Genomic DNA, 15,445 nt, shown 5'->3' with positions numbered 1-15,445 from the left:
TACATTGCGATGGATGAGAAGAGGGCACACAAGTACAAGGCCCTCTTGCCCCAAGTTGGAGATTGGGACAAGAGGGTACATTGTCTTTTTTGAAGGTTCCATCCTGTCCTTTATTTCAATACAGTAAGTCCTACAGTCCTTGGTGGGGGTGATAACTGGTTACGGCTCATGTTCTGCTGAGGTCAATATATATTAGCCCCATGTAGTGGTTATATTAGGTAGCATGACAAATCTGCCACTTCTTGTTGTTTCACACTTCTAGCCAATGCTTTTCTAAAGTGGAGATGAAGGTGAGCGTGGATGAAGGAAGTAGGCAAGGCCTCCAAATTTATTATAATTTACACAAGAAACTGGTGTAAATTATTGTGTAAATTTATACCTCCTCATTGCTCGTTGGGGTGTTGTGCACCAAATTTATGAAATTGGGTATATTTGGGACCTTCTAATGAAATCAAATCTGCACCCAAAATGTGTACATTCTCAGAATTTTGTTTTAATATACCAGTATTTTACTTAAACTACATCTCTTTAGAGACCATACTCACTCTTCTTTTAGGTTTTCACATTTGGTGAATGACAACAGAAATTGAAAATTTTGTGTAAATTTATAATTTGCACTTTTTTGTGGCACATTTCATATGGAAAAATGTATATCAACTGCTTGTAGGCCAGTGTGCTCAGCTGAATCAGTCCTTAGGAATTTTCACTTAATGTAATGATTAGAATATGATGAACAAGAAAGCATTGGATCTTGGAAAACCAGAGATGAAAAGAAGGAATAATAATATCAATGAAGAATAAAAATCCTGCTCCTCTGCCGATAGAACTTCCTCTGGAGATGCAATTCTATGAGTCCATTGACGGATGCTATCTATTGTCCATGAGCTACAAGACCGATTCTTCCCAGAAGATCCAACACTCAAGAAATTATGCACTTGGTAGAAGACCGAGAAAAGATCTCCATACGCAGCAATGCATCTATAGAAGCCAGCTGTCCAGATCTGCCACTCTTTATGTAATGTAAACAATAAAAAAGGAAACAAAAAATGTGTGACACCTCGGAACTGTTGGTGAAGACATTGTGAACATCGTGGACATCAGATCTAGCTCAATCTTCCACCTGTAGCATAAATGACCAGACTGAGACTTTATCTTATTCTGGACATATGAGAAGACTCGCTAGAGAAAACATTTAGCGAAGAAGCGCTAAAAACATACAGGGAAAAAAGCTAATTATGTAAGGAAAAGATCAAAACTGCCAAGGAGGAGGCAGAGAGATTGATTGCTAAGGAGAGCAAAAATAACCCTAAACTATTCTTCAATTATATAAACAGTAAAAGGATTTGCACTGAGATCACTGGCCCCTTAGCAAATAATGCAGGAGAAACCATAAAAAAACGATAGGGGGAAGGCAAATCTATTAAATAGTTTTTTTCAAGTGCATTCGCGAATGAAAAAGAAATGTCACACTAGATGCAGGGGAATAAAATGAACCCACCCCTCCCCCAACTATTGCATGTCTAACACAGGAGGAAGTGCAGGTCGGTTAAGAAGGATTAAAATCGACAAATCGGCGGGCCCAGATGGAATACACCCAAGGAATTTAAGGGAACTAAGTAACGTGATAGATAGATAGACCGCTATTTCTTATATTTAGAGACACCATTGAGACCGGGGTTGTAGTACTAGATTGACGCATTGCCAGTGTGGTCCCAATATACAAAAACGGGTCTAAAAAAGAACCTGGTAACTACAGGCCAGTAAGTCTCACTTCAATAATTGGAAAAAAAATTTGAGGGGTTTCTGAGAGATGCCATCCTAGAATACCTCAAGGAAAACAACAGCATAACTCCTCATCAGCATGGGTTCATGAGGGGTCGATCACGTCAGACCAATGTGACTAGCTTCTACAATGAAGTAAGTTCTAGGCTGGACCTGGGAGAGTCTATTGATCTGACACCGTGCCGCATAATAGGTTGATATATAAAATGAGACAGCTCGGTCTGGGAGAAAGCGTGTGTATCTGGGTAAAGAACTGGCTCAGAGATAGAAAGCAGAGGGTGATAATAAATGGTTCGTAAATCGTAATCTGATTGGGCAACCATTGCTAGTGGGGTGCCACAGGGTTCAGTGCTAGGCCCCATTCTGTTCAATATATTTATCAATAACCTGATAAAAGGACTACACAGTAAATCATCAATATTTGGAGATGATACAAAACTATACAAGAAAATGAATAAAAAGGAGGAAATATGCAGCTATAAATGGACCTGGATAAGCTGGGGGCTTGGGTTGAAAAATGGCAAATTAAGTTCAATATTGATAAATATAAGGTTATGCACATGAGCAGGAGAAACTGATGTCACCAATATACACTAAATGGGGTACTGCTAGGGAAAAGTCAGATGGAAAAAGACCTGGGGATACTAGTTGACTGTAGACTTAACTGGAGCAATCAATGCCAGTCAGCAGCTGCAAAAGCAAGTAAAGTCTTGAGGTGCATTAAAAGAGGTATAGGGGCGAGGGACGAGAACATTATCCTCCCACTATATAAGTCACTTGTCAGGCCTCACATGGAATACTGCACACAGTTCTGAAAACCAGTGCTCAGGAAAGATGTGACAGGGCTTGAGGGGGTCCAAAAAAGGGCAGCTAAACTAATACATCGAATGAGAGGACTGGAATATCCAGAGAGGCTATCAAAATTGGGATTATTCACCCTGGAAAAAAGACGGCTAAGGGGCGACCAAATAACTATGTATAAATACATGAGGGGACGATACATGGATCTCTCCCATGATCTGTCTATACCCAGGACTGTGATGGTAACAAGAGGGCAACCTCTACGTCTAGAAGAAAGCAGGTTTCATCACCAACACAGAAGGGGGTTCTTTACTGTAAGAGCAGTGAGACTGTGGAATTCTCTGCCTGAGGACGTGGTGATGGCAAAATTGATAGAGGAGTTTAAGAAGGAACTAGATGTCTTTTTAGAGCACTATGATATTACAGGATATAGACATTAGGTGACCAGTGAGGTTGTTGATCCGGGTCTTACAGTCAGTTAGGAACTCAAACATTGATCCAGGGATTATTTTGACTGCCATTATGGAATTGGGTAGGAATTCTTTCCTCCAGATGAGCCAAATTGGCATCTGCCTCATTGTTTTTTTTTTGCCTTCCTCTGGATCAACAAGGGGAGTTCGAAACAGGCTGAACTAGATGGGCATTGTCTTCAGTCAGCCTAACATACTATGTTACTATGAAGCAAGAGGATGAAGGAGACATTCGCTAAGTCATGAAGACTCAAACACAAGAAGGAAACTTCTGCACATATGTGTCAGACTCCATGTTATTATATTATTTCTTTGGTTATACATGACCATCAGTAGTCAGGTGCAGACAGTCATGTGGCAACTAAGCTTCACCCTCGGTGGGAAAAATGTACAAAATAAAGGTTGACAATAATGCATCTTGGGAGATAAACAAGGGATTGTCACATTTCCATTCTATGATTTTTCAAGACGTTCAGCACCAGTCTCCTCCGGAGGGTCATCATTGTGTAAGGACTGGAGGGTCCCTTTAATATCAAAGTTACAGGTGGAGGAGACATCTCATGCATGCCAGCATTCTAACTAGAAGTTGATTGTTCTCAGCAAACAGAAGCTGCAGTCTCAAGATGTGTCCATCACCTGCTGGCGTTTCCTTAGCTAACAGCTCCTTAGAAGTGGGCTGATCTGTGAAAACACAGAAAGCTCCATATAAAGAACATTTAATCCGGTTGTTATTTTGGTTAATGCCTTTATCTCTGCAGCCTGAATGACAAGCGCTGCCGCGTTTCCAAGGTGCACTCTGTTTTCTGACTGTTGTATAAACATTCTCTTAGGGTTTTTTTTGTTTTATTAAGTTTCTATGTCTTTAGGTTTGTCCTCCGCTTGAATCTTCTTCCAGCAACATGACGTATCATCATTATGGATTTCCCCCTGATGACATCGCTCAAAATATAAACCAGTGGATCTTATTCCCCCAAAACGTGCTAGTAAAAGATCTCTGACGATCATGTGTGCTCCTCGAAGACTCACTAGGGCAGTAACAACATTTATATCATAGGGAACTAGAGAAAATATCTCCTGTACTGGAGAACCACTACTCCAAAATATAGATCTCTCTATGACCTGTGCTGAGACTCATTCACCACATGGATGTAACTACCAGGGTAGAAGACATGGCAAATACGACGGGGCACAGTTGCCGAGAGGACCCACCTCCACTGAAAGGAGCCTTAGTTCTAAGGTGAATCTAGTGATCGCTGTGGATGGTGCAAGGGGGGAGAGGAATGGCATACTCAGAGTACGGAGTGGAGAAGGGGTCAGTAAATGAATGTACATCCCTGAGAGGGTGAGGAAGCCAAGAAAAGACCAAGATAATTAAGAGTTTTTGATTTCCTGAGCTCACTCGCCATTGATAGTGGCCATGAGGTTAGTCTAGCCTGTTATTGATCTGGGACCTTATGGTTACTTGTTACTTCCCTAGTTTTTACCTTATGCCAAACATTACAAAGCAGACTGAAAACCTCTTCTTGCAGACTTATGGGGAACTCATGACCATGTTTTAAGGACCACTTTAGCTCCACAGAAACTCTCGTTGGGAAATGCTGCACTACAAAATTACAGTCTACGTGAGTCCATAATTAGAGATGAGCGAGCATACTCGTCCGAGCTTGATGCTCGTTCAAGTATTAGGGTGCTCGAGATGCTCGTTACTTGAGACGAGCACCACACGGTACTCGTCTCGATTAAACAAGCACTGACCATTGAATTCAATGGAGCCGGCAATACAGCCGGCTCCATAGAAAGCAATGGGCTGCCGGCGATCGCGGGATGACTTGTCGGAAAGGGCTTAAATATATAAGCCCTTCCCTGCAATTCATCCAGAAATGTGTAAAAATAAAAAAAACATATACTCACCTTGTCCCGGCAGAACGATGTTAGCCCATTGAATTCAATGGAGTCGGCAATACAGCCGGCTCCATTGAAAGCAATGGGCTGCCGGCGATCGCGGGATGAATTGTCGGGAAGGGCTTATATTTTTAACCCCTTCCCGAAAATTCATCCCGCGCTCGCTGGCAGCCCATTGCTTTCTATGGAGCCGGCTGTATTGCCGGCTCCATTGAATTCAATGGGCTAACATCGTTCTTCTCTGCCACAGCTGTTACAGCTGTGGCAGAGGAGAACGATCTTTACGCTGACAGTGCGGGGGGGGGGGGGTGGTCTCACTCTTGCCACTATTGTGGCTTAATAGTGGGACCTGGGAACTTGAGATGCAGCCCAACATGTAGCCCCTCGCCTGCCCTATCCGTTTCTGTGTCGTTCCCATCACTTTCTTGAATTTCCCAGGTTTTCACAAATGAAAACCTTAGCGAGCATCGGCGATATACAAAAAAGCTCGAGTCGCCCATTGACTTCAATGGGGTTCGTTACTCGAAATGAACTCTCGAGCATCACTGAAAGTTCGACTCGAGTAACGAGCACTCGAGCATTTTGGTGCTCGCTCATCTCTATCCATAATCCATTGGATGTCATGATATCCTAAACTATGTCTGCATTTGTGTTGGAGGCTCCATTAGCAATTCCATAAGCAAAAATAGTGCAGTGCGCAGGTCTATATTTGCTGTCAAACAGGCAGAAACCGAAAGAGAACTCAAATGAACCCCATTATAAGTCAATAGAGTCCATTGTGCGATGTTATGAATCGAGAATATAACTCATATGTTAACAGAACTTAGAAAAGGACTCATGTGATACAACTATTCATTCTCATTGGAAGGTCGTCGGGTGTGGACAGGTTCCTCCTTGATGTTACATAATTGGGACAGTGCAGCCACACCACCATGTACTTTTGAGAAGCCATCATTTTCATATTTACTTCTATTTTTCACTCTTGCGAGATACAAGACTTAATAGACTTTAAAGATCCAATTAAATCAGCAGAGGAAGTTGCGCTTTTACGAGCACCAGAAATGTAGACGAAAGAGAATAGGAAAAAAATGTAGGAAACAAAACTTGACCATTCATCTGCCAAACAACGTAGGCACCCACCGTTCATCTTGCACGCATACCTGATTCTACTTTTACCACTGACAATGTCTACTTTGCCTAACATCTTGTGAGAACATTACTTAAGCCACTCTTCAGACATTACCACTTTTAGCCTAAGGCTGGGGCAAGCTGTGATTTGAATAATTCTGAAGACAGGGGCTTCCGAGGGTCCAGTCATAAAATCCCGGCCTTACAGCTTTCAGCACACACAAATGATAGGGGCTTATTCCATCAAATGCCAGATTATGTATTTGTGTGAGAACACATTACACAAAGCTGTAATTTAAGGTGAGATTTGGTAAAGTCACCCGGAAGCCTGATATACAGTGCAGGCGAAGCCATCTTAGAAATGAATGACTTTGCAGCTATTACAGATTTACTGAAAGGGGTTTTATAAAGCCGTATTGATGTTGGATCCTTCTGTTCCAGTTTTTGGCCCCAGGTTAACCTGTTGGAGATTTGTTTTTGGCCTGGAAAATTGTCTGGTGATTTTTTTGAAGTGTCAAGTATTGAGATCATGAAAGGTGGACATTAGGAAACCAAGACAATTCTTTCTTGATCTCCTCTCCACAAAAATGTGAATGGTCTTGGTATGAAAAAAAAACTTCTCCGACCATCAAACCTTCTCCGAAATGGTCTTCGGTCTGTCCTCCCGAAGCCTCTATATTGATCAGTCATCCTAACCTCTATACAGGTCAGTCCTCCGAACCTCTATACTGGTCAATCCTCCTGATGCCCCTATACTGACCAGTCCTGCTGATGCCACTATATTGATCAATCCACCATCTATCCCAATAATTATCCATAAATGAAGGTAACTATATTCACTCTGCAGATGATAATAAAACAGAAGAGACTCTGAGCAGCATAGTGTCCGCTGGCTGCACATCAATAGATGCAGCATTAGCAGCAGTGATAATCATTTCCAGCTGGTATTATCACAATATTGAAGGTGCCCCCAATGATCTCTCGTTATCTTTGTGAATCTCGGGGAGCTATTGTCCTCTGGAAGGACAGATACTAGTGTTTGTTCCTTCTTTTGGAGCTGTATTTGCATATATGCATGCCTCAGTATTTGCATATAAGAAAGTGCAGTTCATTAAACCTACTAATTATGCTTTAAGCTCCACTGGTGCCCTGCTGAGAGGAGATGGGATGCTGCCGCTCATCCGCCAGGCTGGGGTATCTGGGGACCGGGGAAGAGAGAGTTTCAGAATAATATCCCTCGCTCCCTCGTCTCGTCTTTGTACAAGCACGAACTTAAAAGCTGAAGCAAAGCTTTATAATATGATTTCTTAAGGTGTAAGCTCGTCTGTAGAGATAGAACCTTCCATGCAGTAAGAAATCAGAGGGTAATATTACAAATAATGAAAAATTATAATAGTTAAGGGTTAAGTTCTTCTGGTCTGGAAATAAAAAGATCTCTAAATATTCTGATGGCAAATAGTAGTTCATATTCAGTCTCACACTGGAGAGCAGATACTTGAGGGTCAAGACCCGGCTGAAGGGGTAGGGGGACTTTATGGACAGCTGAGGCTTGTCGTTCACCAAATTATAATGCAGCTATATTCACAACAGATCTATAGAGATTATTAACAACTGAGGCATCTCTGTCTCCATTAGTTTGTACCCTTACCTGATCCTTCTTCGGGGTACTAGCATTCCACACTCATTTTATACATTATGGCGTGACTTTTGGACATGGCAGGAGCTGATATGTTACCTATAGACATATAACATGACTTTTCCTGCTTCTGACATGGAACTGGAGGGGTGTTTTCAATTTAACTGCTGTAAAAGTATTCAGTTCCATCCCGTCATTTATGGAGCTTTGGGATGATATACGACTTACCCACCCAATAGACCATAAAGCTCCATATTTTCCACTCTCATAAATAGTGGTGGTAAGTTTCCCACACCCCCTCTAGAAGACTCCTCCAGTCCTGTACTCTCTAGTGTTTCCTGAGATCTCTGTTTATTGCTCAGAGAACTTCCTGTATGATATCTGCTCTTAATACTGGACATAGAAGACACCTAGTTGATTAATTAATTGGCTGAATGAGACACATGTAAATAAGTATTACAGTATGAGAACCTTATTCCTAAATATGTAACACAGGTGGTGAGAACAAGTGTAAGAAGAGCCATAGACTGAGCTTCGATAGTATACCTATATACATCACATCTTATTGCATCGATGAGTAAATCGCAGAAAATATGGAAATGCAAAGATCGTTGGTTCAAGGGTTGAAAAAGTAGATGGACAAGGATGAAGACTATGATCATGCTCCATAAAAATATCCAACAATCATATGATGAGGGAAACAGAAATGGATGAAGCAACAGAAAGGTGGAATATGAAAATGATTACACTCATTGGTCAATATGAAGAAGACCCGAAGGCTCTTATAGAGAAATGAAACCTGAAAAATGAGATTTGGGCTAAACATAAAGAAGATGGATAATGTAGAGCTAATGGTGAAGACATAGAAGATGTTGAAGCTTAAAGTACTCTTATATGACGGGGTCTAGAAATACAGCAAAGATCAGCGTTTGGAAATATCTAGAAGATGTCAAAAGTTTATGGGACCTTCTGCAGCTTTTAATGGGTGCAAAATCTGGAAGAACTGGGGTAGGAAAAGTGATGACATCTATCTATCTATCTATCTATCTCATATCTATCTATCTATCTATCTCATATCTATCTATCTATCTCATTATCTATCTATCTATCTCATATCTATCTATCTATCATTTATCATCTATCTATATCTATCTATCTATCTATCTATCTCATATCTATCTATATCTATCTATCTATCTATCTATCTATCTCATATCTATCTATCTATCTATCTATCTCATATCTATCTATCTATCTCATATCTATCTATCTATCTATCTCCTATCTATCTCTAATATCTATCTATCTATCTATCTATCTATCTATCTATCTATCTATCTATTTCATATCAATCTATCTCATATCTATCTATCTTATATCCATCTATCTATCATCTATCTATCTATCTCATATCTATCTCATATCTATCTATCTATCTCATATCTATCTATCTATCTATCTCATATCTATCTATCTATCTATCTATCTATCTATCTATCATTTATCATCTATCTATCATTTATCATCTATCTATCTATCTATCTATCTATCTATTTCATATCAATCTATCTCATATCTATCTATCTATCTATCTATCTATCTATCTATCTATCTATCTATCCATCTATCTATCTATTTCATATCAATCTATCTCATATCTATCTATCTTATATCCATCTATCTATCTATCTATCTATCTATCTATCTATCTATCTATCTATCTATCTATCTATCTATCTATCTATCTATCTATCTATCTATCTATCTATCTATCTATCTATCTATCATTCTAAACACTCAGCCTCACATTCCAGGAGCAAAGGGATATTATTTTCCTTTGTTTATCCACAGCACAGATCATGTTGGGGGTTTGATATTTTGTCCTGTCCTCTTGTATGAAGAAGACAATAAAAACAAGAGTTTGAGGAATTCAGTTGTGTTTTAGAAGCATTTCCACCCACAGAGAGTATAACAATCACCCGGGAACTTTTCTTCTTCAATGATAAATTGTCTATTTTAAGGAAGGTTGGATCAGACATATTTGGGTTACAGATCCTCCTCTGAAAAGCAGCGAATAAATAATTAACACATGGATTAAAGGAAAACTCCTTCCCTGGCACAATGGCCACTAAGTCACCTCAGAGGAGATCCTTCTAGAACTGACTCGCAAAATACAAGTTGTTCTACAGGCCTGGACTATCTGCAGCACAATGACCGGGGTGGAGAGTTCTCAAAACTAAAGAAAAAAATATATCTCTTTGTTCTGTTCATTTTATTTACTTCGTCACACAAACGTGAGACAAAACTGAGTAACATTTACAAGAACACCAACGAATGACGTATATATATCCACATATTATAAACATTATGCTGTAGAAATATCCAGGATGAAGGGAAAAAAAAATATTGAGAAAATAATGAATTAGATTGAGTTATTTTATTCGATAGGTTTGTAATTAAAAAAAAATGTTACAATTTCGGAATCTGTTGCAAAAACTCACATTCATTATTTAATGGCATTAATTAAATAACATTTTCTCTTTAGCTATTTGAGTCTCCTGAAGTTTTTTATTAGATTACAATACAGTATCTCCAGACAACTGGTAACTTTTTAAAATGTTTTTCAGGATTTTTCACAATTTTTCATCTGAAATTTTAATGCAAACAATGTTCGAATTTTGTTCTTTTTTATTTGTTTTTTTTGTCACTTCAATCAATTTTTCTGTATATTTTTTATTTTACCCTTATTAAGTCATCATTTGAGCATGGAGGACTCTCCCTCGAGGGCACAAGTATTTTCCTTTTTTTTGTTTCAAAATTGACACCACATACTGAATACTTTCACCTAAATGTATTGCCTGCTGGATTTTAAAGTTCAGAAGGATATTTTGATGTGGAGGAGGATACTTTTAGAAAAGACAAAAATTAAATTACGGAATTTATTCAGTCAACCCCCACATTTATTGTGGACATGTTTTGGATGGTAAATTTGTCCCATGATGTTTTTTTAGATTTTTGAATCACTAATTAAACATTTTTTGTACAGGTGATCTGCGTCAATGTCTGAGAAGTTTCTGACTTATGAGAACAAGACATGGCCGCAGGGTGAGATGACACAAGTGTATTTAATGTCACTTAACAGGAATTGCACGAGCAGAAGTGACAATCATTACTGCAGTGTCCTCCAGTGCTACATGGCCATGTCTTCCAGCATTTCCTAAGTTTAGACTTTTGGGCTGGGGGAAGTTCTAGTTATGATATTTTTTTCTTTTTCAAATTTTTCTTCTTTTTGCCTACAAAACCTCCCCTTTATAATTTTTCTGAATTTGTCCTTTTGCTTCACCGCCAAAGGGGTAACAATAGATTAAAGCATAATTAACCCTTGCAATGCAAAAACGCCTGCAATTCAAAGGCAACTATTTAGTAGAAGTTGCTATGACCCTGCACCGGACTCAGAGCCCTGCAGCACCCTGTGCCACATAGCAAGCTGCACATTCTTCTGCGATGAAACGGGTTAATTTTATATGGTTTTGACTGCAGGCAAAGTTATAATATATTTGGACAATCCAGAAATAAACAAAAAAAAATACAGTTAAAATGACAAATTAAGGTTGAAGTAATATCTGGGGTTCTTTGTTAGTAACAAAGTCCACAGTCTACCGGAGCATCATTCACCCTTAATGTCACGTGCGTTCCTGGCTGTTCCAGGGGTGGAGCCACTCATTTACATAACACTATTCCTTTAAGGTTTACAAAGAATAGCTTGCAAATTACACTGTAGTGGTTGATTTTTTTTAAAACAAACTATTTATGAAATTCTTCAAATATTTGTATAGGAATAAAAAATACAAAAATGACATTTAGAAACAAAGTAAATATCTGTAAAAGTGAAATATGTAAGGAAATTTCCAAAAAAATTCCCTCAAATTGTATTTGAAATTGCTCAGAATCCTGTCTGCTAATAAAATATTTTGATTAAATGTTCTTTCTTTATCCAAAAATGCTTAATGAATCACAATTATTTTATGACTTTTTAATCTTTAGTTATTACATAGCTATTTGATCATTTCCAGAGCAAAAAAAATAAATAGTGTGGACAAATTAATAGCTGAATTAACAAATGATGCTAAATTACAATGAAATCTTTTGGGCTTTATTCTGTCTCTCGCCTATAATATCAAATGAAAACATTTCAAGTATGAAAAAGTAAAAGATCCAAAAAAAAGCATTTTTTTGCCTGTTTTAGTGAGCTTCAAAGAAAATTCTTAACAATAAATTTTACTTTTTTATAACTCATTCCCTTTAAAAAAAATATTCAAAAATTAGTTTTATTTTTTTATGTAAAAAATTGGCGAAATTTCAATTCAGTCTAAAAATTCAACATTCAACGAAAATGATATTTGTATCATTTTTCTTCTCTTTTGGGAGTTCTTTTTTTATTTGCCCTGTAGGTGAAAAGCAGGGACTTGTTGTGTGTGCAGGGAGGTGACAGGGAATATTTATGTAGGTTTCAGTGGAATGTCTTCCCCTGTCAGCTCCAGGAATGCATCAATGCTTTGTAATTATAAGCTGTATAATAACTGTGAATTAAACATTGCTCATTATGGATTACAGGCCAGGTGTTCCTTCTGCCTGTCTTATCAAGAGCACATTTGCATTTTATTGCCTTCTAATTGAAATGAATTCTCTCTCGCAGACATACCTGAAATGCCTCAGTGAAAGAAGGAACCTCACCCAATGGTGACACTAAGTACACTGTAACCCCATGTATAGTTCACCCAACACCTGGGTGCAAGGACCAAACTAAATCCAATGGTATGAAGGAACCCTATAGCCACCATTAATATTAATCAGCAGTAGTCCTAGATACTGGGGCTGCTGTAGGTGAGGTGGGGCTGTCATGCGGACTGCACTCAGGATCATTCCTCAGTATTATTTATATAACACTTCACTGCACATTATGCAAACATTGACACAAGGCACAGTGAGCACTATGTGGTGAGCGGGAGGGGGTAATTAGCGGAGTATTAGACTTGGCAGATGACTTGTTAATTGTAACACAATCTCTATGTTACTGCTAGAATGTAACTTTCTTGTCTTCCCCTTTTCTTGGATCTCCCTCTCTGCAGGCACTTGCCTTGTCAGGCCCCATTAGGTGAATGGTGAGTTTATAATTATAGATGAGCTTTCTGCTGCAGTAAAGATCTTCTGTACAAACATCTCATCACATACCAGTAACCTGCGCTGCTTCCCACAGGTAAATACCTGGTGAGACATATTTCCCTGCAGCTCCTCAGGCAAAAAAAAAGAGGCGAGGGAGCACCTGCCTTCAGTGCTGAGGGGAGGGGAGTGAAAGAACCCTAAGATTGGTGTTCTTACCTGGATTCTGAATCATCACTGAGCCCACCTAACCTCCCTTATGGGGACCCTTTGTATCATTCTGAGCTGGATACATGGTCTTGTAAATCCTTATCTGTAACCTCTGCTCTCCAACAACTGGTAATTCTACTCTTCAAGTAATGGGGTCAAAGCAGAGTATAGGGAAAACACCTGCCCTTAATCCTCAAATCACACTGGGTATTGATCAGTTAATAATGATCCCCACAAAGCCACTGACTATATAAACAGCACCCTCCAAGGGATGAGATGTAACCATCACCATAAAGGGGATTTACTACATTATGCATTGGACCTCAATGACAAATTCTACAAAGTGAACCCTAACATCACCCCAATACATAATAAAAGGGGGGGGGGGGGTGTAAGAGGGTCTCCTAATAAAATCTGCACAGATTATAGCTAAATATCTTATAAAGCAAGAGTTCCCAGCTGAAAGCTTCCACCTATATATAAATGCATGAAGAGAAGATCCCGCTGATCCCCAGTGATCTCTGACAACAGACAAGCCAAACACAAGACGTGAGTAGAGGGCAGCAGACTGCTGCAGGGTCCCAGTGCAAATAATGGTAGAAATTATAACAAATACTCTAAATGATAGAAATGGTGATAATAAAAGTAAAAAAATGATGATCAAAATAAGGAAAACGATAATAGATAATCTAAAACAATATTATCTAATAATTCTGCTATGGCTATAACACATGGCTAAGAACAGCTCTGTGTACTGTAAACCACACACACACACACACTATATATATATATATATATATATATATATATATATATATATATATATATATATATATATATATACATATATAATGCATATGCACACATATAGTCACAGCTTCTTCAGGGTAGGGTGCAGGCTACCCTGTCTTGTCTTCCTTGCTTTTATGTTTCTACTTCATGGCAAAGAGAAAGAGAAAAAGAAAGTTTTTTTCTCAGTTTTCTTCCAGCTGACTGATGGCAAAGGAGCAAATCCCCGGCAACTTGTATCATTATCATCTGTTAATTGTATTGTCAGGATCAAAGGTCCCTGACTATGAGAGATCAGAGGCTGGAGGTGCATACAATGCCAGCAGCCCATACACCCCAAATCCTGTACTGACTGCTCCTGCCCAAACACTTCAACCTGTCATTAGCTGCTGATAAATAATAATAATGCTACAAATTAGAATTCAAGATTCGGGAACTCACCACCAGATTGGATAAGTTGACAGAACCTGGTTGAGTCCACAGAAAAAAAGCAAATATCCAAATAAGAACATTGTCCGGAGGTTAAGTGATGAGGAACTACAAGCAGCAAAGTTTAGATTCTTTTCTTCTGTGGAGAATGAAATTATATAACAAAATTAAAATCCAGAAATGCAGCAAAAAATGGAGAAGTGTGGAGCCAGTGCCTGCATGCAGTTGGGCAGGAACCCGACTCTCCTCCTGTGCTAGGTGCTGCAGCAGGTGGGTAGGAGCCTGGTTCTACCTTATTTTGGGTGTTGCAGGTCAGGAGCCTGGGTGCTGGTGTTTGGTGCCTGGCTCTCCTTTAGTACTGGATAGGAACCAGGCTCTTCTCTTGTCCTGGGTGCTACAGATGGGCAGAAGCTTGGTTCCCTCTTGCACTGGGCAGGTAGGTAGAAGTCTGCCTCCACCTTATCCTAAGTGATGCAGGCAGTTAGGTAGGTGCCTAGTTGTGCTTGGTGCTGTAGGTGGGTATGATCCTTACTTTGCTCTTGTACTAGACAGGTGGGTAAGAGTCTGGTTCACCCCTTGTCCAGGGTGTTGCAGGTGGGTAGAATGCTAGCTCTTCTCTTTGTCCTGGGTGCTGCAGGTGGGCAGGGGGTCTGGGTTTCCTCTTGAACTGGGCAGGAGCCTGGCTCTTCTCTGGTCCTGGGTGCTGCAGTTGGGCAGGAGACTGGCTGTTCCCTTGTCTAAGGTGCTGCAGGTGGGCAGGAGCTTGGCTCTCCTCTTATACTAGGTGCTTGAGGCTGCACTGAGCTGACACTCTGGAGAACACACTGCAAGCAAATATTAAAAAGAAAAAAAAACTTTGGAGCAGACTCCTTCCCTGCAAGGACCCAATCAGCAGTTCTTGCCAAGGGGGAATTGTGATGACACTGCTGCTGCTCTGTCAATCAGAGAGGAATGAGCTAATTGCCAGGAGATAGTGTTTTAATAGTCATTATGGCATGTTGGCCCACAAGCCCCTCCGCTGCTGCTGCTCCAGTGGTGTCCTTTACAAGAGGGGCAAGATTTAAGGGACTTTAAATAGACTAGGGGACCCCTGGGGTTCATGTAGCTATAACAACCTCTCTCCCAGGGCAGGCAGAGT

At 39.7% G+C, this 15,445-nt stretch overlaps 1 protein-coding gene across 1 annotated transcript in view; it reads right to left on the bottom strand.

Annotated features, from left to right (window-relative positions):
• WNT3A (Wnt family member 3A) overlaps nt 1–15,140 on the bottom strand; it is an 81,827-nt gene extending 66,687 nt beyond the window's left edge. Inside the window, exon 1 of the mRNA XM_066585557.1 lies at nt 14,320–15,140. Coding sequence (XP_066441654.1) covers nt 14,320–14,390 — 71 coding nt within the window. The 5' untranslated portion in view covers nt 14,391–15,140. The remainder of the gene's footprint in view (nt 1–14,319) is intronic.
• Nucleotides 15,141–15,445: the final 305 nt, after the last annotated feature.

The sequence above is a fragment of the Eleutherodactylus coqui genome, chromosome 12 (genome assembly GCF_035609145.1).
Source record: "Eleutherodactylus coqui strain aEleCoq1 chromosome 12, aEleCoq1.hap1, whole genome shotgun sequence".
Lineage (NCBI taxonomy): Eukaryota > Metazoa > Chordata > Amphibia > Anura > Eleutherodactylidae > Eleutherodactylus > Eleutherodactylus coqui.
This window is presented reverse-complemented; position numbering and strand designations above follow the sequence as displayed.